This window comes from Atractosteus spatula, chromosome 15 (assembly GCF_055471065.1).
Source record: "Atractosteus spatula isolate fAtrSpa1 chromosome 15, fAtrSpa1.hap1, whole genome shotgun sequence".
In the NCBI taxonomy this organism is placed as follows: domain Eukaryota; kingdom Metazoa; phylum Chordata; class Actinopteri; order Semionotiformes; family Lepisosteidae; genus Atractosteus; species Atractosteus spatula.
In genome coordinates, this window is record NC_142720.1 from 23,240,762 (window position 1) to 23,266,643 (window position 25,882).

A 25,882-nucleotide genomic window follows, 5' to 3' on the forward strand; every position below is an offset into this window, starting at 1 on the left:
GATTAGAATAATACAATAATATTAAACTAACAATTCAGTGGAAAAGAATGAGAGCATCACTCTACAATCTAACCCTGCAGCAGCTGTTTGAAGAGAGAGATCACTTTCTTTTGGCACGACTGGTAATGCTTTCAGAATAGCTCCTACACCTAAGTGCTTTGAGGTATTTAAACCCCAGAAACAGGCGATATCTGATAAACAGCTTGCTAGCTTGAATGTGGATGTCACTGGCAGGCCTTCTCATCAGAAGGTGGACTTCAGGCCGTTTCACAGACCTGCTTTCTGCCTTCTTCAGCAGCGTGTCCCAGCGCTGCCCAAGGCTGCCGATCTCTTTCAGAAGCTTCTCCTTGTCCGCTGGCTCTGCCAGCTCAGACATTTTCCCTTCCTCGTTTTTAATTAACTCGACCGTGGGCTTCCGGTCATCCAGCAGCCTCTGCAGGAGCTGTTACAAGAAAACAAAAAAGAAAAGTATGCGGTGAAAGCAACTGAAGCTGAGCTTGTGTTGTACAGACTCCTTACATGAGAGTGTCCGGTCTGGGCACCTGACTGCTCGGGTTACAGGACTGTAGGTCACCTGGGCTTACCCAAGACAAGTGCAGTAAAAACTCCCAAATACTGGGTATTTGAAAGAAAAATAAGTTTTATATTTATTAGAATTCTTCTTAAATGATTTTATCATTCAACTTCACTTGTTCTTTTTGCTTGCCTTCAAATTAATGTTCAATGATCATGGAAACAACACACTTGTTTGGAAAGGCTAGGGCACAGCAGAACAGAAATATAATATCTTTGCATCTTTTCAGAGATATTTGCATCTCTGAAATGCAGATCTCTTATAAAACAGACATTAATAAAGAAGCTACTGTATACTGTATATGTGACAGACACCTCATATGTCCTCCTTTTACTAGGAAAAAAGCACAAGTAGGGACGTACTTCTAAGACCTGCTAACCAGCCCATGCCATATACTGTAGATACCATAAGTTTACTTAATACACCATGCAAATCAACCAAAATCTGGCAAATAACTAAACATCATGACAGGAGACAAACATAGTACCACACAGTTTTCTATTATAAAAAGCAATATTATAGGAATGATCACAGCCCAGTTCCTGAGTGCACTAATCTTCAGAAGGATGTGATGAAGGGGAGGGATGAGATGTCCAGCGTATCTACAGTACTTGGGTGAGACTTGACCTGGCACTGCAAGCATTCAAAGCTGTGCGTGGAGGAAGTGACGTCGCTGAATGATCCCAGGGTCTCATCCTCCTGTTTCAAGATAGAGCTCAGGGTACCGGCTTATACAACAATGGACAGGCTACTTGTTCCCTACTCCTACAACCCTTTGGGTACAGAAGTGCTGCACTCTTATTTTAATTAACTCACACTCACAGCAGACGTAATGCAGGAGTGCACATAGCACGGCTTTCAGTCCTGAGCTGTAAAGTACAGAGATATGCATGATTGCAGGACGCCACCTTTCATCCCTGCCGGCCCCCAGCTCCACCATGCTAAATATGAACTTCTCAGTTCACTGCCAACGACTTGGGCCTCTGCAATAAAGTGACTTACTTTCTGTTCCTGAATCTGAGCCTTGACCACCTTGAACTCGGCAGAAGGGGGTTTCTGGTTGGCCACCAGGTCCTCTGTATCTGTTAGCCAGCTGAGCAGCGACTCCAGTGCATCCTGAAACCTCCCGCAGTGCAGCAGGGCTTCATGAAGCTGGGTGGCTCGCTCAGCAACCTGTGGACATATTGTGTGAATACACCCCCTTAAAAATATGAGCTATTTTTTTCCCCTTCGGGGCATATTTCATCTTCTGCCACTCCCAGTGAGACACTTAGTAACCATAATGCAAAGTATAAATGTCTTGTAGTTCTGCAAACACTGACAGACAAAAATTGATATGGTTTTTATCTCTGCAAATGGCTTCAGCTACACTGATGTGATATATGCATCAGTGTGTACCTTCAGAGTTAATGAATGGAGAAAATGAACACTCACAAATTGTAATTACTGCTTAAGAAATGTTTCACATATATTTGTGTTGGGTATGACCTATTTTTCAGAAACATACTTTTCATAAACATAAAATGAAGAAAATAAATGGAAAACTGACAGAACAATTGAAATCATGTACATTCTTTTATAATTACAGTATTTTCTGCAGTCATCTTTCACATTTCTGAAACCCAGCTGCCTAGCAAAGAACCAGCATTTATTGAACTACTGTACTTCAGCAGTACATTAGAGAAGAAAGCACAGAAGAAAAGGGAATGTGAAATAAAAAAAAACGGAACAAACCTTTTTATTAAGTGTGTTCCACCTAGTGTTAACATCTTCCAGGTCCTGTTCAAGGCTTTGGGTTCTGCTGCTCTTAGCAGCACTTTGTATGAGGCCTTGACCCAACCAGTTCAGGTCTTGCAGTTGCAGTTGCAGGGGCTCAATTTCTTCTTTCTGAAATACCTGCAGTTCAAACAAATAATGTAGTGAACTGCAAACAGCTATGCTGTGGTAAAACATGCATATCTTAAGAGTAAGAATGTATCTGAAGAGTTAATGAATGTAGTAGACAAACAGTCACAAAGTATTGTTGAAAGAGCAGGAAACACTCTTTGTTTTTTCATGGCGAGGGACATTACCTCAGATTTTCAACAGCTCGCTACTGTATACCCTTAAAAGCAACTGCAGCACAAACAGGAACCCTTTGAAGGAGGTTTGAAGAGTTTGGTAATTTTTTTTAACATGGAGAATTTTTTGTCGTAGGGAATATTAAATATTGATTCACAGCTTATGTTACCCTTTTCAAAGGAGGGTTTCCTCAGAAAAGGTCATTTAAAAACATTTTTGAAATTCAGTGCCTCTACTTTTATGCTCATCTACATTTATATCAGACAATTTAAAATTCAAATGCAATGCCAGCCTGGAAATCAGATGTAGTTTTCCTTCTTTAACTGTAAAAGAAAATATTTTCTGCTGACTTACAGCGTGTAGGAGTGTGCAACTGACCATGCGAAACAAATAAGGACTTAACAGAATCACTGTTTATTCACCTGGCTTTTGTTGAGAATGTTAGTCTTGCAAACATGTCTAACCAAATCAGAATTTTATGCATATAACTCAATTTCACATTAAAATAAGCAAAGAGGCCATTACAACTTTAAACTTCCAATATTATACTAGGAGTGGATTATAGCCAAATATTTTACAACGTCCTGGGCCAAACATTTTAGATTTATGGTAAACGCAAGTATTTCTGTGCTAGTTACAAGCCATTTAAAAGTTTCACATGTCTTTTAGTCAAGCTGCTTCAGAAATCTCATTAATGAAAACATGACAGGCATGTTTGGGATTGTTTAAAAAGAATGATTGCAAAGATAGAGGCCCATTTAAACACACTGTTGTAAATGCAAAGGATGAAAAGTTGACATATTTCTTCTTGGAAAAACACTCAAAACACGTGGTGAAAGACAGCAAGGAGAAAGAAACTCATTCACCTCCAAGTTGTGTAGGATCATAGGTACATGTCAAAGGTTAGCCAGCAAACTACACTAAATCTGTCTGTTTTGTAACCTGATAGGCAGGACTGCAATGAGGCAGGTTACCAAGGAAACCTAATCAAAAGTGGTTGACTTATCACAATGGGTGTTTACTGTGCTGACCACTCAGCAAGCTCTCCTGTCTTAGTGTTTATAGACCACATGTTAAATGCACTGCTTATTGGATACCTTGAAGGAGAAAGGACTGCTTTTGTCCTTTTCAGGGCATGTGGCTGTTGTCTCCACCATGCTGTCACTCCCTTCATCCATCATCAGGCCATTCAATGGATAGTCTTCATTTTCTTTTGAGCTGGCTAAGTCTTTTACCTCTGTTTCTGCAGCACCGCACCCTGAACTTTCTGGATGGAAGTCACCGGGAGCTCCACTGTCAATAGCGCCCGTGTCTCCCAGCTCGTGTCTCGCTCTTTCTTCAGTGACCCCAACACATTCCTGAGGGACAGGAAGCTCTTCCAGCAGTTCCACCGTGGGCAGCTCATTGTAATCTGAATACGTTTTGGAATAGCGATTGTGGCCTCTGAAGTTGATCCCATTTGGCAATTGTGTTGTTGTCCATTGGAACAGGTTCTCATTCTCTCCTTTGTTTTCCATCTGATCAGTTCTGCTTTGCTCTGTTACACACATGTCCGTATCCAGACGCATTTCCTGTTCTGTAACATCGTTGTAATATAGAGAAACAGGAATCAAGTCATGGGCTGGGCTGAAAAGATGCTCCTCTCTGTCTGAACTTACAGAACATATTGCCTTTAGGTCCCCTTTAGCATGAACGGCTTCCGTGAAAGACAAGCTTCTCCCACCTGTGTCAGTCTTATGTACGGAGCGATTCCTCAGCTCTCGCTCAGCTGTCGGGCTGCATAGGCCTGAGTCCTCTTCTGAGGTGAGAGAGTTGGCAGTGCTCCTGCCTCTGCCACTTCTCGACAGATCAGACACATCAGCGCCCTCTGCAAACGAGCTCTCACTTCGGTTGGCATATTCTGCAAAGCTGGCAGGCGTAAACATTCTCCACGATCGTCTGTTTTCCTTCTTGTCCCCATGAGACTTGGCCTTGGGCACCACCATACCTGAAGTCCTGATAATGTCACTGTTTAGCTTCAGAGCATCAAAAATCATTTTCTCATCTAGCTTGTTTGTCTCACGGCTTCTCAGCTCAAAGACGCTGGAAGAGGCCAAAACCCCATTGCTGCACAGCGTACCCATATCCTGAGTCCTGTGGCAGTATGGAAGAGTGCGGTCAGTAAAGTGCCGAGATGCAAGACTTCCTTTTGAACCAGAGTCAATCTGCTCATTGAGCCTAACGGTGTCGTAGATTGATCTCTGAGGCACGTAGCAGTCATCAATGTTGAAATCCTCCTCTTCGCCTTTACCCACACAGGCAGTGTTCTGGCGTAAACAGTCAGGTCTGCTTAACGGCTTCCCCATATTTTACAGCTTTGGCTTCTTTACAAATCAACACAATTGGAAGTAATCAAAATAAAAATGGCTAGGGAAAATATGCAATTTTTAAATACTATATATATTTCATGAGGTTTACAGGTTACTTTCAGTGCAAACAAAACCTACCACTTGTGCAAACCTAGATCAAGACTACAACAAGAGAACAAAGATGCTTAATGGCTTGTATTAAAATTAAAATACATATTAAAAAATTACTGTATTAAAATTAAAGTTCCTGCTTTCAAGCAAATTTCAGATATTGCTCTTATATATTACTTCATACAAAGCTAGGTTAATATTTATAAAAATATTATTTGTAGGCAAACAATAAAACTATCATGAAATAAAGATGGCTTTTAGCATTAATAGAAACAAAAACATCTGATTATTTACAGTGTGTATGCAAATACTATAAAAACTAGTAACAAAAATATCCTTTTGATACTGAAAAGTATAAGAAAAAAGCTTTTCTTCTGAAAGAAGCTGAAGACGTAATGGCTCAGAAACAGTATAATCTTCTCCTTAGTTTCCTTCAGTTCATGGCTCTGGTTTCAACTTGAGCACTTTGCTTTGTCACTGCTCCAACCCATTGAAATCCTTCTGTCAGTTACCTTGCTTCAAAGAATTTGCTGTTTGATTCTTCCCTTTCCATGGTGAAAACTTTAAACATATTTTCACACTGCAACAACGGAAAGCTCGACTCAGAGCCAAATTTCTAAGTCGCTGTCTGTCGCATACTCACTTAAAAATAGAACTCATAAGCATCCCAAATGCTGCAAGACATCTTTTGCTCCCGTTGCCAGATCCCAGTAAATATCCACGGCTCAGCAAAACAAAAGACAATCCACTTCCAGCAAACAGCTCCAGATAAAAAGCTCTTCTGCTCTGTCCTGGCTTTCCTGCAATGACAGACACCCTCCTAGCAGTGAGCTCAAAGGCACGCCCCTCTTCATTACTCAGGCAACATCTGCCACAACTCCATTCCTACTAGGGGTGCTCTATCACATGTTGATTGGTAGATGCCTGACCTCTTTAATTCTCTCCTTCTGTCTCCATGGTCCACATGACTTAACTTCTTAGTCATCTTTTCACTAAACACCATTTGTCTTGTTCCAGAGGACAGAGCTGATGCAGTGGGAGGAATCCGGAGGCTTGCAAAAGACTCACTGAATGCTGCACCAATCCAGTGACATCATGCAGGGCAGAAACAGATCTTTCTCCTCTTTTTCTCTCTTGTTTTTTACAGACTGGTTATTGGTTACTTAGGCGTGTGCGTTGATGTCCTGCGAGTTACTCCGGAATGTGGAAAGCGGCTCTGGTCTCAGGTAATTTAACACCAGGATCACTGCCAAGGCAATAAAGTGTTTTTCAAATCCAGGAGCAGAGGAGTAGAAATCACCGCTATTTATTTTGCTTTCACCAGCGGAACAATGGCAAAATAACTGAGTGTTGTTTGAGCTGCTCGATGTAGGAGCAATGCGACGTTCAAGGGGAAAATCTGGCAAAGGCTTGTAAGTGGTTAAAGTGATAAGGAGGATTTAGTCAAAGGATATTCAGCAGGGAGAATCTCAGACAGGTTTCTGGATGCAATCCAAGCTGTAAATTGAAAGAAATCAGCCGATCTAACTCGCTCTCCTCACACGGTGAAAGCCATGTCTGCTTTGGTGTACCACCTCCTTTAAAGTGTCTGCTGGACCATTATCGTCCAAGCTAGAAAACACTTCAATCAGCATTTGTAACAATGTCATGTGAATTAAAAAAAAGCTAAGGAAACATTATCTAAACGATTAAAGTAAGCTGTTAAATCTTATAAAATGTCAAAAAAGAGCCTAAAAAACTTGAAGTGTGTGTATTAATATATTTTTTTTTTAGCAAGGTCTAAACACAAGGCTGATCTGCAGTAATCCCTTCATCCTCGCTGGAAACAAGAAAGTTGTACAAATGCAATAAAGATAACGCTGTAGGTGTAATTGAAACACCCTTTCGGAAGATTACTCGATAACTTCAGCTCAAGGCATTACAGGCTTCATGAACAAGAAATTGATTGCTGCTTTCAGCATGAACTATTTGCTCAAACTAGGAGAAGAAAGGAGCTTATTTAGTCTTTGTATCGTATAGATCAGGCTTACAAAGATCCTCCGCTTTGGAAAATAGCTGCTCTTCCCTGCTCCACTACCATGAGGCCCACTGACATCTGTAATTGTTGTCAAAGAGCTGACCAAGCTTCCAATAAAACAAAAAAAATGGTCTGATCATGTGCTACAGGACACTACTCCATAAACATAAAAAAGCAAAACTCAACTGCAAAAAGATCTGCTAAGTTTATGCCTTTTTATCTAATGCAACTATAAAAACATGTAATATGATCCCTGTGGAAAGTTAACTCCATCACGGACCAACAATGCATGTCTGACAGCACCCACATTTTAGGACACAGAGCTCAGGTTTCTGAAAAGCCAGTAAAACATAGCAGTGGCGATGATTAAGCTTTACTTTACACAAAGACATATTTTCCCCCACCTAAGGGGTAAAAATGATTCAGGTAGCAGAAATGTTTGTTTCCACAAAGACACTGATGTAACGTCTGGGCACAAAAAAGAGTGTCACCATAAGCTTTTCACAGAAGCATATACAGATATTAGCTATAAACATATATGAAAAAATTATGGCATTAAATACATACTCTGAGGAGTTGAAAAAAATACAGAAGAAAAAATGTAAACTAATCATTTATTAATATTGACCACAATCTTGGCCTAGAACAGCACATCACATAGGTAGGCCTGCTTGTGAAAGAAACAGCTGAGTACAGTAAATCCTAGATGTCTTTCTAGTATATACTGCTTTGTTGAGGAACTTGAAATGAATTATTAACTTCATCAGTAAATGGGCAGAAAGTAAAAAAAATATGGGAGGAAAAAATTCAATGTTAAATGCCCTTTTGTTTTCTTTTGTTTGGTTTTCTTTCTCTAGTTGAAAAACATGTTTCTACCACATGAAAAAACAGCACAGTCCTAATCTTCAAACACAAGAAGAGCCTATTATGTTGTGCTCTTAGGACAAGGTTTATCTGTGGGAACCAGGGGCAGAATAAAAGAGTAAATCAATGCAATGCTGATTTCCCTTCAAAGCTACATTATTACTCAAGTCCCTTAGGCAGCAGTGCCACAGAGACAGTGAATAAAACAGAACAGGTTGTATACAGTAGCTGCAGCTGTTGTCATTCAGTGCAGGAATGAAGACCTATCAGTGCACACAGACAGCAAAAACATGCCGATTACTTAATAAAACTCTGAGGGTTAGTAAAAAATACAAAATAGCATTTTATTCATGATGTTTTCAGAAACAGATAAGGATCTTCTAATCATGAGGTTAAAGTTTTTAACATTCTTATTTCACGTTTGTGAAACCTACATTATGTCAGGAGCATGCAAACATAAAGTGCAGTGGCTGGTAGATAGATATTTTTCACATTTTAAATACCTTAAAACTTTAATATTCTTTATGCATAGTTATATACGTACTGTAGAAGTTTCCAAGGAAAATGTGCATGATACTCATGATAATATAAAATTATTTGCTATTTTTCTCCTCAGTTGTCTTTTAATAATAAATTTGATTTTTCTCTGTATCTTGAAAGGATTTATTCCATGAAAAAACTGTCTGTAATCCACTTCAATTTAGCTACATATTCTGTTGTTTCTAGAAACTGTTAAGATAAAGCACAAATCTATGCAAAGCTAAAGAGGGATTATCAAGAAAACATATCAACATACGGTATCAGGAAAACAGAAGAGAAAATCAATTGTCATCAATACGCATTGTGAAAACTAAACATGCCATCCACCAGAGAAGACAGGTTTCACAGTTTGGAACATGAATTTTAAACAGCCACAAAATCGAGAGAAGTTATCACAGCCCGAAAACCAGCAGCTTTAACATACCACAGCTATTTGCCATTGTGTCTGTAGCAACCAAAACATCCTGAATAAATACTTATTGGAAAATAAGAGTGTCTGCCATTCTGTAACAATGTTCCTTTCATCACAGTTAAGCTACGAACTCAGGCAGTTTCAAGTAAAGTAGGTAAACCTAGATGTTGCTCTGTTCTACTGCTGAAAAAACCAGCAAGAGTCAGCTCCTATGACTGCAACAGGAAGGCTGAAACACGCACAGCCCTGCTGACTCCCAGCTGTCTTTGGGCCTGTCACTTTCAACAATAGCCTCCAGTGTGGCTCTCTTTTGTTACTGCCAGATGCTCTGGAACAAAGTGAAGTAGTGATCCCTAGAGGACAGACGTACACAGGCTTAACAAGCAAAGAAAACACTGCAAACCCGGGCAAGCAGACGTACAACAAACATGAAGCACAATACAGTTACTGATTTTATAGAACAGAAACAACGTCCTATTGCTGCATCTTATTTAATCATTATTTATTTGACAAAGCTATAATTGCTTTAGTGGTAGCTGTGCAAATATTATGATTTTTTTCAGGACAACAAATTGCTCTAGTTTATCCATCCCTGCTCTCTGATCACTTCATCTAGTTCAGGGTCGAAGCCTAGAGTATCTCGGCAAGCAACAGGCTCAGGCTGTAACCTGCCTTGAGCCCGCTGCTTGCCGGTACAGGCTCCGGCTCCCATGTGACCTGGAAGTGGATAAAGCCATCCTTAACATTGTGCTGAGCTACTTGTGACAATCACTAATTAAAAATAAGGCATCAGGCAGTGCATGCATTGCAGGCTAACAACCTTATGAGAAAGGATTAATATTTTTGTCGTGAAAATGATAGCCCTACAGTGCAGACTCTTTGTTGCTGTGGTTTCTCATCACAATGTGAGAAAGAGTACTCTGAATTAAACTCAGAATGCAAATTCCTATCATATTCTTTAAACAAACTTAGTAATTACTGTAAACAAAAAGACCACCAACAGAGTAAGACAACCAAACCAGAGCTTGGAATTTAATATTACAGATTATCAACTCGTACATCATGGATGTGTTATTTATTTTGTTGGTTTTCTGCAAACCGAAGAAGCAAGTATAGACTTTAAATGAGGCCATAAATATAACCTGAAGGGTGTCTTACCTTGAAGGTGTCCAGCTGTTGATTGATGGTCTCAGTCTCCAATCCAACAGGCCCTTGGGATTCCTCATGTTCTTCAGCAAACCCCAGCTTTTCTAGGAACTCTTTTAGTTTCTTATACAGTTCATCCACACGGGTGAGGGTGCTTTCAACCTGTTCTTCTCTCCCTCTGGCTCTGTCCATTAACTTTGTGCACTGCTTGTTTAAAGCTTCCAGGTCCCGTTTCAAGCCTAAGAGGTCAGGAGAAGCCTCAGTCTCCAGCATCTTCTTGCAGCTCATGTTGGCATTGACTGTGTTGGTCATCAGCTCCTGAAGCTTGCCGATGAAACCCTGGATGTCATCCTTCTGGGACTGCAATGTGTCCAGGTCTCTGCCCACTGGAGCCATGCTGTCAAGCTCATCGTCAAAGTCAGCAAACTGAGAGAACATTTCTCTGATGCTGTTCTGGAACTGTCCGATTCCCTGCAGCCTGGCTTCCAGTGACGAGCAAGCCTCTTCCATCTCCTTGTTGACAAATTTGTAGTCCTTTTCCAGAGAGTCTGCCTGCAGCAGTAGATCGCTCACCCCTGTTGCATCTGGAATGTCAACCACCAACCCCTGAGCAAGGTTCTTAAGGTAATCCACCTGGGTCTTTAATGCAGTAAGTGTTTTTTGCTGAGCCTTCATGTTGGTGAAATGTTTATTGCTGTGAGCCTGGGCTCCCAGGGAGACATGGGCTTCTAGTTGTTTTCTGGCGCCATCCAACTGGCCTTTAGCCTCTTTATGGGACTCGTTGAACTCCTTCAGACGCTGCGCAGTCTCTTCCAAAGAATCCTTCTTCAGTTGCAGTTGTTCAGTCATGTTGTCAACTTTCTTGTTAATGGAAGCTTTCTCATCTCTGACGACATCTTCATCAGCCTGCGAGACTTCCAGCAAGCTGTCAGCAGCGTTGTTCAACAGCTCCAGCAAGCCACAGTGTTTATCCACATCTTTCTGAAGGGTTCTGACCTGGGAGATGGAGTCCTCAACTTTGGCAGGGTCAATGCAAATTTTTACTTCACCAATCTTGGTTTCACACTCCTCTATCCAGGGGCTCAGTTTTTCTACATGCTCTTTGTACTTCTGGGCCCTCTGAAGGCAGACCTGCAGCTTGTCCAACCGCTCTGCAGAGCTTTTCTTCAGCTCGTCCCAGTTTGACTTCAAAGCCGAGAGCTGGCTCATTAAAGCCATTTTCTCAGCACCTTGAGTGCTTTGTAAAAGGGCTTCTCCCTCCTTGACTAGTGTTTCAAATGGAGCTTCCTGCTCCCTCACAGCCTTCTGGAACTCAGTATGCTCCTTAAGGTTCTGCTGCAGGGTTTCAACTTTAGCGGAAATCAGGGGAGACTGAGACTGCTCCTGCATTTTTTCATCCAACCAGCTTTGGAGATCTTTGGACATCTGGTGGAACTGTTGTGAGCTGGCAAACGCAGAGTTGAGCTGTTGTATCCGGTTTCCTGTATTAAAGAAATAAGATCGTAATGTAAGAATATATGGAGGCACATATATGGGTCCTACTGTATATTCAATTCTGGACATGAGGAGCTATCTGGCGGGAGTTTGTAAGTTCTCCAAGTTCTGTCTTTTTCATGTGGGTTTTTGATGGGTTCTCTGGTTTCCTCCGCAAAGAAATACTGTAATATTAGGTTAATTGGTTTCTGTAAAACACTGGCTCTGGTGTGAGTGTGTGTGTCTGTGTGTGTGCCTTGCAATGGACTGGTATCCCAGTAAGAATATATAAAAATAATTCACAAATGTAGCAATAGCTTTTATTGCTGAAAGCAGGGACCTCTGGGTTTCCTGTATGTGTTTCACCTGCTGGGATTATAAGCTTGCTGGGGACATTACAGAAATACACACACACAAGTCTGCAGACCTCATGCACAATTAAGTTCAATAATGAGTCTAAAAAAAGTTCAGCTTTCTCATCATCTTTTGTGCCATTCAACCTTATTAGATATGGCAGGAATATTCATCTACTCACATCTTCCTTACAAAAGGACATTGATGTTCTGTTCAATGTAATTTTAAAAGACATTGCAATTCAACTAATTAAGAGTGTTAGGTCAGCAGAGTGATCATTACTGCTGAATCAGAATCCTTATATTACATAAGAGAAATAAAATTAAGAAAGAGGAATGACATATACCCATAGTCATCCTATCTAAATATAGCAGAATAATTTTTCTTAGTAAAACTTTGGAAATCATACCACTGCTCTTCAGGAAAACTGATGTGTCTTAGAATTGTAAAAATAAGCAATAACCAAAGGTCACTGCTGTCAGTGAAGAAAATGGAGTCTCAGTTACTGAAGTTCCACTGTAACATTACAGATATACTAAAGATTTTGCAACTCGGCCACTAAAGCCAAGAAACATAATCTGTAAGAATATATAATTACATCATAGAAAGCCTAACAACTATGTTCCTGGCTAATGGCAAAGTGGTTATCTTCACATATTGTAAACTCTGACAAATTTAATCAAAAACAAATGATGGTGAAAAATTCTAACCTGTGTACAATACAAAAGTCTCCAGAAATGTTGCCACGGCAAAAACTCAAACGGCAAAAACACCAACCTGCTTTTTCTTCAAGTTCTTTAAACGGCTTCATGACACTTTCCAGCTGCCGGGCAAGGTCTGCCTTCAAGTAGTCTTCACCCACCAGCGCAGAGAGATCCGAGCAGAGGGTCTCTGCCTCTTTAACGCGCTTCTTTTCTTCTCTCAGCTGGGAGCAGATGCCATGGGCGACCTCCAGCTGCTTTTTAACAGCGTCGGGCTGCGTGCTCAGTGACGGCTGGCCCCGCAGCTCGCTGTCCAGGCTGCCCACTTTGTCCGAAATGCTCTTGAGCAGGCTCTGGAAGGCGGTGGTTTTGGCGATGGCCTGGCCGATCCTCTCTGACCTCTGGCTCAGCTGGCCCGTTAGGTGGTGCCATTTGTGAGCTACTGCGGCCAGCTGCTCCCTCACCACTGCGCTCGCCGGAGGGGGAGCCCCAGGAGTGCTCAACATGCCTTGTGCTGCCTCATTCAGCTGGTCATACTGGGATTTGCGGGTATCAAACTCATTCAGAAGAATCTTTGGGACAAAGATACAGCACAGAGATAGAAATATTGACTCAGACCAATTGCTGTGAGGAGTAAGGAGAGTGCACTGCGAAATAACGAAAATCTGTACAGATACAGTATAAACAGAACCAAAGGCAACACGCTGAAAAATAAATGTTTTGATGAAAAAGCAACAGTGTCAGGCAGGTATATGTCACCGTCCTTCAATTTGTATATATGAATATGTAGTTCCATTTCTCAACAGTAGATTTTCCACAATGCAGTCGTTTGAAAAGGCCACCTAACTTCATGAGCATCCTATTTCTTTACTGACAGCCTGTTCTGTGTAACACCAAAGACTGGATGCAGAACCAATAAAAAAACATATATAAAACTGCTGAAGGAAGTTTATCTTTTTGAAAGGCTGATGAATTACTACAGTGTTACTTTGCTTAGTTTTTCATTCAGGAAATGATCAGGCTAAAGTTTGCTCTTCAAGTGGAGGGACTCTTACCTGGACCTGCTGCTTCTGAGTGTTCAGCATGTTGGGGTCCACTGAGAGTGGCCCCAGGACGCTCATCATCAGCTCCTTCTCCAAAAGCCACTGCCTCAGCTGGGCCTCTGCCGTCTGGAACTGGGTGAGGTGTTTGGAGGACTCCTCCAGCTTCTGCTTTCTGTCCTCCACCTGGCCACTGAGATCTTTCCATGTGGAATCTGCATTGAAGCACAACAACAAAGCACTAGAACTTCGACTGGCACCCGTGCAATTCTCGCCTTTTTTGACCATACAATTTTGGAAATGTGAAAGAGCCTGGGGCCATAAATGACCTAATGCATCTAGATTTGCAGATAATTATGTCATATACAGTAGCATGATGCCGCATAAACAATGAATCCTTCTGGCTATTCTAAGAAGAAACCCGTACAGAAGCACGTGTTAATTTCCTCCTGGACGTTGTCATGATCTTAAAAGAAGCCACCCGAGCAGTACCTATCTGATCCAGCATCTGCTTCCACTCCGCAGCTTCAGGGGAGTCGGGGTATTTCTCAATCAGGTCCAGCAGCCTCTCTCTTAGCTGCTGCAGTTTGCCTTGCTTTCGATTCAGCTCTTCTTCAAACACCTGTAATTAAAACCATAGGTTTGCTTCAGCTTTCTAACCAGTGCTGCTGGGTTTTTTTCTCAATCGCTGAGATGCTACCCGAAACTGTCTTACCAGATTCCACCAAGAACTTAAAAGCACCATACAAAATGTCTTCTTTTAATCCAGCATTTTTGCATTTAAATTTTCAATAAAAATATAACGTGAAGTAGAATCAGACAAGGACATTGGAATGCTCATGGTACACACTGTTTTTTTTTCATTTTTGACAAGGACCAACTCAGCAGGAATTTGAAAAAATATGAAATCCAATCCCTCTACTGAAGCAACATACAACACGCAGAACCTGACAGATCCCACACAAAGTACAGTACCTTCTGGTCCTGCATCTGTGCTTTCATGGACTCGGCTTCAGTGGAGATGGCAGCCCAGGATGCCGTGGTCTTCTTCATGTCCTCCAGCCACTGCGTCAGGACAGCCCCCTCCTCACGGGCCTCACGGACCTTCTGGAGCGAGTCCTCCAGCTCACGGGCCCGCCCCTGCAGAAGGGCTCCCAAACTATTGTAGCCCTCATTCATGTAGGACACGTTGTGCTGAACAACTGTCAGCTCTGTCAACCGTGCAAAAGAAATAAGAAGCATTTCCTTCATGTATAAAAAACAGCGTTCTGCAGTTAACACAGTTCAACCAGGGCACATCAATCAGGATGACGTCTCAGTTTTGTTCAGGCTGTCTATCACAGTGGACATCTTAAGTGAAGAGCAGATTTCAGATAGGAACTCTGTACCAAACTGAGCTCCAGACTCACTGTCAATAAACACTGCCCATATATTACAGCTGCCTATAAGCTACACATATCACTATATATAGGAGTCCTCACTCCTTGCTTTTTTGTGAGTCAAGTTTTATGAAATCCCTGGGTTAATAAGTTGAACAAGGTTTTCATAAATTTCCAGTTTGTAATTTGTACATTTCCAATTTATCATCTTTCAGTTTCTTTGAAACTACCTTCCTCTAGTTTTCTCCACAGGCTATTACAACACACTGCCATTTTCATGATTGCTCCTGAGGTAAATCGGGGCTTTATGATAGTTCACTAAGCTGCAGTCTGGTGACTCTTAAGAAGGCACAGGAAAAGCACAGTTAATACTTCGGAAATTAGAAATCAATGCAAAGTTATTACAGCAGTCTTTAGCCTGTAAGATTTTAGAAATAAAAAAACATTTCTGTAAGATATTAGAAACAAAGAACAAATGTATATTATCTTTGCACAAAGTTTATTCGTACAATTCATGCCTGTACTTCTTATCAGCAGAATTGGAAGAGAGAAACTAAAAGCCTTAGTTTTATATGCTTCTGTACCATGTACCATGTGTTACAAGAATACTGTTTTTATTGAAATTACTAGCTTTTATATGGACATTTTATAACAAAAAACAAATGGCTTGTGTTCTGTACCTTTGTTGGTTAGGTAGGCTTGTGTGCTTGGCCCCGCACCATTTATTAGTGCTGATCCTGAAAATAAAGGAGTGTTTTAGAATGCACCTCTCCCATTTTATCACAGAGCAGATTTGAATGTGCTCAGAGTTCTGTTCTCAGGACACTCACTACACCACTACTGGCAGGGCTTCAGCCCCAGATTGCAAACATGGAGCAGCCAGTATTCATTTCCATTTTTCTCACTTGCCACAATAAAAGATTTATAAAGCGCCTTTTTACAAAAGTGCTCAGAAATCTCTGAACCAGGCCCACCTGTCTTCGGTGCTGTCTTTGTTTTGGCAGGAGATGTTAGGACACTGATCAAACTGCACAGCTCAGATCCTTTGCTGTTAATGTCTTGAACCAGAGGAGCTCGGGAAGACCACTCCTCCAACAAGACCTGCAACACACACACAGGCAGGCAAACAACTTACAAGAAGACACAGGAACTAATGAGGGTTCAATATCGTTTTACAGTATGACAGGGCACAAGAGAAAAGAAAACACTCAGAAAAAAAAAGAAAATAAAAACTCAGAACCCAGAAGACACAATATGTTCAGCAGTTGAGTTGCAGAATCTCACCGTTAAGGTAATCTTTCCTCACAGAATAATGCTAATATAGCAGACCAGCATGTACATTTAAGCATGCACATACACAGTGCATGTGCTCCTGCACTAGTGTCTGTTATGCTTTGTTATATTTTCAGTTTTTGCTGGGGGGGGCTGGGCAGTTAGGGTTAATAGCTAATAATTTGGCTCTGACACACCCTGGGAAAATTGGCACAGCGGCTCCACATCCATTTGATTAAAAAAAAAACTGGCATCATCAGAGTTCTTACAAAACGATCTTGAACACTAGCTCTGAGGTATGCTATTTTGTACTTGTTATTTTTTTAGCACACAGGATTTGTTTTTAAGTCGATTCTAAATGTGTTACTACCCTTTATTGGCAAGATATGGCTCATGGCATGTTCTCAGTAAATGTTGTTTCCAGAAGGAGGGAAATGCACAGGGAAGACTTTTTTAACTCACATTCACAGCCTGCAGGTTCGTCTCCAGGGTCTGGACACTGCATGATAGCTGGGTCACAGGGACCTTCGCTGACGATTCTTCTATCCATTTTCTCAGTGTCTCAACTGCTGACTTAAAAGCGTCTAGTTGCCCCTGGCAGGAAGAAACCTCTTCTTCTCTGCAGTTTCAGGAAAATGATAAACTTTAGATTCTACAAAAAGAAACTCATTATTCTTTTGTGTTACCCAAGGAGATATCACCAAATTATCACTGACACTGACAAACACCCTGATGCACCCACTTACTTCTCTTTCACGGTGACTGTGAAAGCTTTGAAGTTCTTGGAGAGGGTTTCCATTTTGCCCTGAATCTGAGCTTTGCTCCCCTCAGGGCTCATCTCTGAAAGCTCTTTCGACAGCTTTTGCAGCATTTCCACATCCTTTGCATGTTGAGATAACTCAGCATTGGTTTTCTGCAAAAACACAAGCAGTGTGTCAGCCTTTTTTGGAAGAGAATGAGCAACAGTGTGACTGAATTTTAGGCATGTTTTGGTCATGTTTCAGCAATTCATTCCTTCTTGTCCATAGGATAATCCTTATCATACTGTATAGAATATTTCATAATGCACTGTAAAAACTCCAATTATAATGCCACCAACTCTTGAATGTTTTTATTACATGGCTTTTTATATTACATATTCATAAGCAAAACACGTTTTGTACAGGTGTCCCTGTATTCTATTATGAGCAGACAGAAATACAATACCTGCATTAGCTGAGAAAGCTCATTAACATTTTTTCCAGGCCCATCTGTCTCAGAAAGTGCCTGAGATCGTGTGTCCACAAACTGCTGGACCCTCTCAGAGGTCTTCTCGAACAGCTCCACTTTCTTCTTCAGCTCTTCCAGCCTGGTGGTCTTCTCCCTGTGCTTGTCACAGGCGTCGGTGAACCGCTGGGATAGGGCGTCCATTTTGGCCCGGAGCGAAGCCGCCGTGGGCGGGGCTGCCGTCTCGGCGAATGCGTTCACCTTCTCCCGCATCGCGGAGACGCTGCTCTGGCGGCTCAAGAGGTCCTGCTCTACCGCCTGAACAGAGAAAAAAAAAAATCGGTTAAAGAGCTGTGCCAGAGGCATTCATAAACATTATGCATGCATTCTGTGAGGCATCTGGGGATTTTTAATCTATTTCCGGGTGTCATTTAAATCTCTCGGGTCAGATTCTTTTAATCTGGTCAGTTTATTCCAAAAAATAGAAAGTTCCACAATACCCTGTACTACGTGCGACTGATCCAACTAAACAACTAACTTTTTTAGGGAAGAGCTCTGTGGTTAATGCAGTCAGATCACACCGCTGGTGGAAGGAGAGAGCTCTGTACATACTGCGTTTTTACTGAGGACGTCTTGAATAGCGGCTGAAGTCAAAGGCACTTGATCTTGCTCCTCCAAGCTTCTCTCCACCCCTCCCATCCAGTCCATCATCTCATCCAGCCCGTCCTGGACACTCAGGGAGCGGGTCAGGGTGATCTGCAGCTTCTCGTTTCTGTCACTCACCGACTTGGACAGGTTGTCATACCGCTCTACAATGTCGTCTGCAAGATCAAAACAGTTTCGCCACGTCTTCTCACTCACCGCGGGAGAAAACTGGACTGAAAAGACCCGCCCTGCCAGTTATCTTCTTTTTGAGAAGAAATTTAAAAACAGGATGTAATGATGCATTGTGTGTGGCACAAGTTTCAGAATTACTTCTCTGCGTTTTTGAAAGCTGTGCCTCTTAGCATAAAACATCACACTCTATTAACATTCCCATGAGGTCATGTAAAGAACAATAGAAACAATAATCTGACGAGTCCAAGAAGAAAGGAACAATTACATTAGAATTAGCACATCATACAGCACTCACCCACTGTCCCCTGGATCTCGTCCTGGTTGGTCAACAAGTCTCCCTCGGCCGCAATTAGAGCTTTCGCTGCCGTTCTTAGCATCTCCACAGAAGCTTGGCGTCCAGATACTTGTCCCTGCAAAGCCTGTCAATAAAAGCCTCGTTAGACCCGTCGGTAGGATCAGAGGGTTACCCTCAGCCCCAGGGAGCCAGACGTAGGATATAGTGAAGAGCCCATGGCTTCTTCAGAGAGCCTGGTTATTGTAATACTGACCTGAACACAAACCTTTCACTTGGTCGCTGCGTGTGAAACATGCCTCAAAGGACTAGATTTAGTGCTTAATGGAGTTTAGAAATGACAGTTGGGAAGAAAAGCCCACCGCCAGGTCATGCCACTGATCTTTCCTTCCCAGCATTCACTGCAGGGTGCCCTTCCACCATCCCAGCAGCCCCCGAGCTCCCTGCACAAGGCAGGTCCTGACTTCTTTACCATCATCTGCTTCCTGGCATTCAGCCTCGTGGGTTCATGCCAATCATACTGTAGCCCCCTTTTCAAATACCCACATACAGTAAATACATTACACTGTAGGATGTTGTCTGCATCTCTTAGATAAAGGTTTGGTTAGTTACAGATCTTACCATATGAATCCATCCCTAACCATGCCTAGATGATTCTGGACTACGTTAAATGTTGGACTGTGTTGCTGATTCTCTGGCAAAAGGTTCTAAGTGAAATTAGTTTTTAATGACTTGCGTGACACTTTCTTGGTCCTTTTATTACACTTATCCTTCAACAGCTCAGTCACACCACCTCTCATTGAGCGAAACACGCAACTTAATATTAATATGTTTTCCTATATTTATTTTCAGATAATAACTGTTTTATACGCCTTCATCCACATAACTTATAAAACTGTAAAATTCCTTACACTGCCAAAAATAAGTTGCCAAGATCATTAAATCAGCACTCAGCTATTTGTTGTTTATGCTGTTTACTGTTATATGTAAAACCTTGAAGTGTTGTTCTTTTTTGCCTTTGCTAGGTAAAGCCATGAGGTATGTAAAAGGACCAGCCTCACACTGACCTGTCCGTCTGCATCTTTTGACAGGATTTCCAGGATTCCTATTCCAGAAAGATATCCATTCATCTATTTTCCAACTGCTTATTCCATTTCAGGGTCGCAGGAGAGCCAGAGCCTATCCTGGCAAGCAACGGGCACAAGGCAGGGTACACCCTGGACACACCCACACAGGCAATTAACCTACCAGTCTGTCGTTGGCCTGCAGGAGGAGACTGGAGCACCCAAAGGAACCCACATGAACCCACACAAACCCCAAGCAGAGAGCACCCCCAGGTCTGGAATTGGACCCAGAGCCCCAGCTCTGCGAGGCAGCAATGCTACCCACTGCGGCACTGTGCCGCCCACCAGAACGTTATCAGAAGCCAAAATTCTTCCTGAACTGGTATCGCTGCTTCACCTGCTGTGCCCATTCTCACATGCTGTGTCCTATATTCTCCTTTGCTTTCTAGTTCCACATCTCATTTCTCTCACTCCGACACCTGAAAAACGCTTAAATGGCCGAACCAGTTTGTGTTTTTTTCTTTCTACTTTTCAGTATGGAATTAACCACTACTTATTTCTAAGTACGTTTGTGCATGAACCTTTGGGCCTACTGTATCCAATACCGGATTGCCGCCAGTTTCACTACCAACATTAGTGCATTGAGATATCAGTGTTGGGTCTTGCCTTGGTATCCTCCAACTGCTTCTGAAGGTGCTGGAGATCCACAGCTATTGTCTCTGCTAGCTGTTTCATCGCCACCTCTTCTGAATCTTTCAGCCACTTCAAAAGTCCAGACGAAGCGTCTTCATACCTCTTGTACTTCTCAACCACATCTCTGAGGCTGGTTCCAAGCTGGTTACACTGAAACAGTATTCACAATGATTTAGGAAAGTAAAATAAATTCATTAGCAAATTACAAAATGCTGTTTTTGAAGGACTTTTGGTGTTTTTCTAGTGCAAAATAAGATATTACTCTTAAATTCATCCTCCACAATTCAAGGCACAATGCAAAAAAACAGACTGTAGAGGTTTCTTTCCTTCATTATTTGCACTGTTTGTATAAGACAAGGCAACTTGATGTAACAGGCATTCAGATAACTTTGTTCAGGAGGAATACCAGGCATGTTTAAAGGAATGGTGCCACCTTGTGTTCAAAACATGCACACAACAGGTTACACCAATGATGCAGCTGAATTCAAAGGCACAAATCATTTTATTGTGAAAATGAATTTATCCCTCCATCTCCAGAAAGTTACTTATTATTGGCAGAGCTTGCAGTAATTAGGAGGTGTTTTGGGAGTGGAAGTGCACCCTAGACTAAACATTCAATTAAATGTTTAAAAATCTATAAAACAGTTTGTGTCTACACCATATCCAGTATACAGTTAAGCTGGAGGTCTTTAGTTTACAGGTGTAAAATTACCTGGGAATGAAGAGCTTTGTAGCGACTTGCGGCAGAGTCTAGCTTGTCTTGGACTGCAGCACATGCTCCAGACGTGTCAACAACCAGCTCTGAGTCTTTGCTGGAGTCTGTTTTGCTGCAGGACTTGGCTGCATCCAGCACCCTCTGCCCTGAGATGGTGATGAACCTCAGGTCTCCTTTGTGAGAGATGACGTCCTCTGAGAAACTCTTCTGCCGCTGCAGCTTCTCTCCGAGAACCTCGAGGTGCGAAGTGGCCGACTTGAGCTCCTGCATCTCCCCTTCTGACTGAAGCAGCCAGGTGTCAAATTCACCGCAGTCGCTCTCAAACTTGTGGAGTTCCTCCTGGACCGTCTGGATGAGCTTCAGCTTGTGCTCGGCAGCAGTCAGCGTGGTTTCGTAGCGGTCCTTCACTTCCTGGATGTCTCTCTGGAGCTTCTCCTTCTCCTCAGGCGACAGCATGTGGGCCTGCTTGTCGAGGAGAGCTTGGGCAGACTGAGTGGCAACAATGAGGCCCTGCTGCTGGGACAAGACCTCCTGATGATGTGCCTGTGGAGTTATAAGGGAAATGAATGTTAGACATTTCTGAGAGCTAAAGCAAAACAGCTGAAGCAAAGTACTATGGCCTAGAATAATCTCATTTTAGAAACCTTTTCCCTTTAAAGTTGCCTTTCATCTATTTCACATTTTACAGCCTATATATACTGTACATATACTGTACAACTATACAACTAGTGAAAGATTATTTCACATTAAAGTGAAATATAAGGATTTGAGGGCTCAAAATCAGCAATACTTTTTTAAAAACTTTAAAAACAAAGTCTTGAAAAAACCATACATACAGTAGTGGCTTTTTTGTAAGAATACTATGAAACATTGGGCCCATCTCGCCTGAGTGGTGAAAATATTTCTGATAGCAGCGATGGTACTGTACTTTGAAAGATTTACTTTTTAGAGATTTAGAGATTTAGAGATCCTGACCAGAATGATGGCAGGCAGGTGTCGCCACGATCACTCAGGTTTCTAATGCCTTTCACTACCTCCAACCTGAGTGAATCTGGTATTTCAGTCATGAGTGAATCAAAAACAAAGGGTTTAGGGGAATGTACAGTATATCTAAACGTAAGAGGAATAAGACACAAAAAACTTTAAGTGCTTTCTCCATTTCCACACGCGTTTGGTCAGACTGTTTGTAAGGATCAGGCCCAAGGGTGTCTGGCTGATGGTAAGCACTGTATGTATGAGTAGACAGCTACTGTATGTATTACTCTAAAGACAGCCTGCCTGATCACAGTTTATCTTCACTCACATTGCTCTTTGTATTTTTTCACGTGAGCTCTAGCCACCGGGACACATTCCTAAGTAGGCTTGAGGTGAAAAGGGTTGTGAAGCCCTGAAGCAGAGCCCTGCAACAAACCCCAAGGTTTGGAACCACTGATGTAATTGATCGTAAAATTCAAGGGGAAAAAAAATCCTGAGGAATTCATTAGTCAAGGACAATGCAGCTTAAATTTACTTCAACGTGTGCGGACTTGTTTTAATGTTGCAGCTGCACGACAGGAAAACAAGGGAATGACAGGAAAAGGTTTCTACCTTGACCCTGTCGTACTGTCTGTCTAAGTCCAGCCCGGTGGTGTCTTTCCCTCTGCCATCCACAACGCTGAGCTCGCCCCCCTGTGTCTGGAGCAGGTTCCCATTGGCCTCGTCCTCCTCTCCCATGACCAGCTCGTCTGAAGGTTCCAGGGGAAGGTTTCCATTCTGTTTTGCCACCTGGTCTTTAAGGTTCTCCTGTTTTTCCTTGTCTTTCCCAATGTTAGACAGCCAGACCAGAAGACCTTCAATTTTGTTCTTGCTCTCTTCAAGCTGTTCCCCCGCTGCCAACTGGAGGAAAAAAGTTTGCTAATACTATACTGTAGATGCTACCATCTGCGAACACTGAAGTATCTCCCTGAATCCTGTCTCATTTGTGGCTATTAACAATTTCTACAATGTTAAAAATATTGTTCTTTTTTTACTGTACAGTATATGTAAACTAATTATACAGGATTTACACTGGAGAAGGTGTTAGCTGTCACAATTGATTAAATGAGTATGATGGAATAACAATTAAACAGGTGTGTCATCTACCTTAATAAAAGTTTTGAAAATATAATCGCAATCAACTCCAGACTCTGTCTGATTTTTTTTATATGGATGGATGGTTGATGCAACATATTTTCTTTTCTTCTTAAACTAAAAATGATGTGCACAAAGAGCTGTGATCTCACCTTTTCTGTTTCCTGTTTTATTGCTGTTGTCACAACCTTGTCTAGATCCTTCCTGGACTCCTCTGCCCGCTGACTGACCAGTCTGGACTTGCTCTTGGCCTCCTCCAACTTGCTCTCAATCACTGCAATTTGCTCTGGCTGTAGTTTATCTCTGTTCTCGTCCAGGAACTGCTTGGTACTCCTCACCACTTCTGCTAAAGCACTCTCTCCATCTTTCACATCTTTCTGCAAGGCCTGAGTTAAAGAAGAGATAAAAGGTTATTTTTGGAATTACTGTATGTCTCATCTCATGTTGCCCTTCATTAGGATCTCATAAAAAGGGAAAGCCTCAAGAACTTGGCAATTGTTTTTTTTATCACACTTCAATAGAAGATAACAGGTAAAACTTGAATGTACATTGTTTGCCAAAGTTGTCCATATTCATAGAGGAGAAATAAAATCTAAATGGTGACAAACACCTTCCAAAGAGGGAAGATTTTACCAAGGGGTTTTGACAGTTGTCTGTGTTCACCTGATGCTCCTTCTGATACTGCTGAAGATCCCCCAGATTATCACCAGTGACAGCAGACTGCTGATGGCCGATCAGGCGATTTTCTGTCTGCGTCATGTGATCACACAGCTCCTGCAACTTTTCGGTGTATTCCTTCTGCTTCTCTGTAATGCTCTGAAACAAAAACCAAGACATGAAGAAGCAGGCATCTCCAGTACTTTAAACCCATGCTGTCACAACCTTAATTTCACAAGAGTGTGCTGTAAACATGCTAGACACCCAACAACAATTCAATTATTGAACAAGACAAAGAAAGAGAGAGAGTTTGTGTTAGCACTCAAATGATGTCGATGCAGTCAGACATCCACACACGAGAAAGATATGCTTTTCGATCCCTGGAGTTAAAGGCATTTTGGTGTTCCTGATTCCTGCAAAAGGTAAATGCAACTAGAATAAAATTAGTATTTTACAAGAAATATTTAGAAGTATATTGATTATGCCACAATGTTTACAGTACAGAAGAATTCATGTACTTGTATATCATCATTCATTTAACTTACATTTGAAATCCAAACATTTTTCTCATCTTAACCCAGAGTAAATAGTGAAATCGTGAGAGATGAGTATCACTCACAAGTATATTCCTCTACAGCAGGAATAGTGTCTGCACTCCTACTAAGTAGTGAACAGACACTGAGGTACAAAAAGAGCAGATAGAAAAAGTAATATGATAACAGAAATGTTGTTACAGTATCCTTACTTGCATATCACTATCTTAGCAAATTACATATCTATTAGAGAAAATTCTAAAGAATGCTTTTTATTTCATTTTACAGATGTCAGAAGATGCAGTACTCTTGACTGATAATGAGTAAAAAGGAGACATATACAGTAGTTTGGATGCACAAGCACACAATGCACAGAAAGAGGGAGTTAGGGAATAAGTTCCACATACAAATTGAATTACACAGTAGTTGGCATTTGTTCACATTATTCTCATTCAATAACAACTGATTTGTCAAAAAAAGGACATGGCCAGAAACCATTCCATTATCAAAGACCAAACCTTCATATTACTCTGGTCTTGTCTAATTTCTAGATGCAGGTCCAGAGTGTGTCTTTGGGTAGACACTTTTTCCATGAGGTCTTTAAAAGCCCTCTGAGTGGCACTCAGAGACTTCAACAGCTGCCTGCTCTGGAGGGGAGAGAGGTCTTGTGCATGTTCAGATATGAAGAACTGAACATCAAATCCTGTGGCCTCAATTTGTTGTTGTGTTACAGACAGGTTATTTTCCAAGTCCTGTAATTATCAAAGAAATTAAACCATCTTTTAAAATCTTGCAAATAACGTGATTATTCATATTGCTTTTGAGCTTCTAGAAATGACTCTAATAGGACTTTTTAAATCCTTCATTTACCAGGTAAATCAACTGAGATGAGATGATGAACAGTGAACACTGTATATACAGTATATATATATATTGATTGCTTATACAGAGCTGAAGTTAGGGATGACTAATATAAAAGACTGTAGAATATTTAGTATTAAGATTTATTATATCTTATTTATTAAATTACGGTAGCAACAATGTGGCATATTTTAATGAAGATTTTATATACGTACAAAGGGGAGAGGGATTTGTCTTTGTTGATATATTTCATCGTTACTTTAATGCAGTATTGTAGCAATACTTGTTTTAAAAAATACTTTCACAGGTTTATGTCAGAGAACCAGAACAGTACCTTATTTTGCTGAATTCTATACTTCACTGTATCCAAGTCATCAGTGTTCATAATGTCAAGACTGGAAACTGTTTCAGAGGTCTCATGAATGCAAACAGAGAGCTTTTCAAGGACACTGAGGAGGTCTTGACTTGAAGCTTCTAATTTTAACTAAAATAAGAAAAAATACAATTATAGTTTATAACGTTTTCAAATGCTCCAATTAAAGTCAACTGATTACAATGAAGAAGTACTGTAATCCAAGTACTGATCTAACATCAAATCGAGTGACTGCAACTATGTTGACTAA

General features: G+C 41.4%; 1 protein-coding gene across 5 annotated transcripts in view; it reads right to left on the reverse strand.

Annotated features, from left to right (window-relative positions):
• dst (dystonin) overlaps window positions 1-25,882 on the reverse strand; it is a 174,784-nt gene that overhangs the window by 39,601 nt on the left and 109,301 nt on the right. For all 5 annotated transcript variants that reach the window (XM_088933609.1, XM_088933608.1, XM_088933605.1 and 2 more), the window contains 22 exons: window positions 25,594-25,743; window positions 24,917-25,150; window positions 23,872-24,024; window positions 23,361-23,594; window positions 22,687-22,974; window positions 21,097-21,642; window positions 20,358-20,534; window positions 18,631-18,754; window positions 18,111-18,319; window positions 17,499-17,816; window positions 17,039-17,205; window positions 16,755-16,911; window positions 15,995-16,121; window positions 15,701-15,757; window positions 14,617-14,852; window positions 14,134-14,263; window positions 13,657-13,856; window positions 12,678-13,173; window positions 10,086-11,554; window positions 2,309-2,470; window positions 1,577-1,747; window positions 276-442 (listed from right to left, as the gene is read on the reverse strand). In XM_088933609.1, coding sequence (XP_088789735.1) covers window positions 276-442; window positions 1,577-1,747; window positions 2,309-2,470; window positions 10,086-11,554; window positions 12,678-13,173; window positions 13,657-13,856; window positions 14,134-14,263; window positions 14,617-14,852; window positions 15,701-15,757; window positions 15,995-16,121; window positions 16,755-16,911; window positions 17,039-17,205; window positions 17,499-17,816; window positions 18,111-18,319; window positions 18,631-18,754; window positions 20,358-20,534; window positions 21,097-21,642; window positions 22,687-22,974; window positions 23,361-23,594; window positions 23,872-24,024; window positions 24,917-25,150; window positions 25,594-25,743 — 5,972 coding nt within the window. The remainder of the gene's footprint in view (window positions 1-275; window positions 443-1,576; window positions 1,748-2,308; window positions 2,471-10,085; window positions 11,555-12,677; window positions 13,174-13,656; window positions 13,857-14,133; window positions 14,264-14,616; window positions 14,853-15,700; window positions 15,758-15,994; window positions 16,122-16,754; window positions 16,912-17,038; window positions 17,206-17,498; window positions 17,817-18,110; window positions 18,320-18,630; window positions 18,755-20,357; window positions 20,535-21,096; window positions 21,643-22,686; window positions 22,975-23,360; window positions 23,595-23,871; window positions 24,025-24,916; window positions 25,151-25,593; window positions 25,744-25,882) is intronic.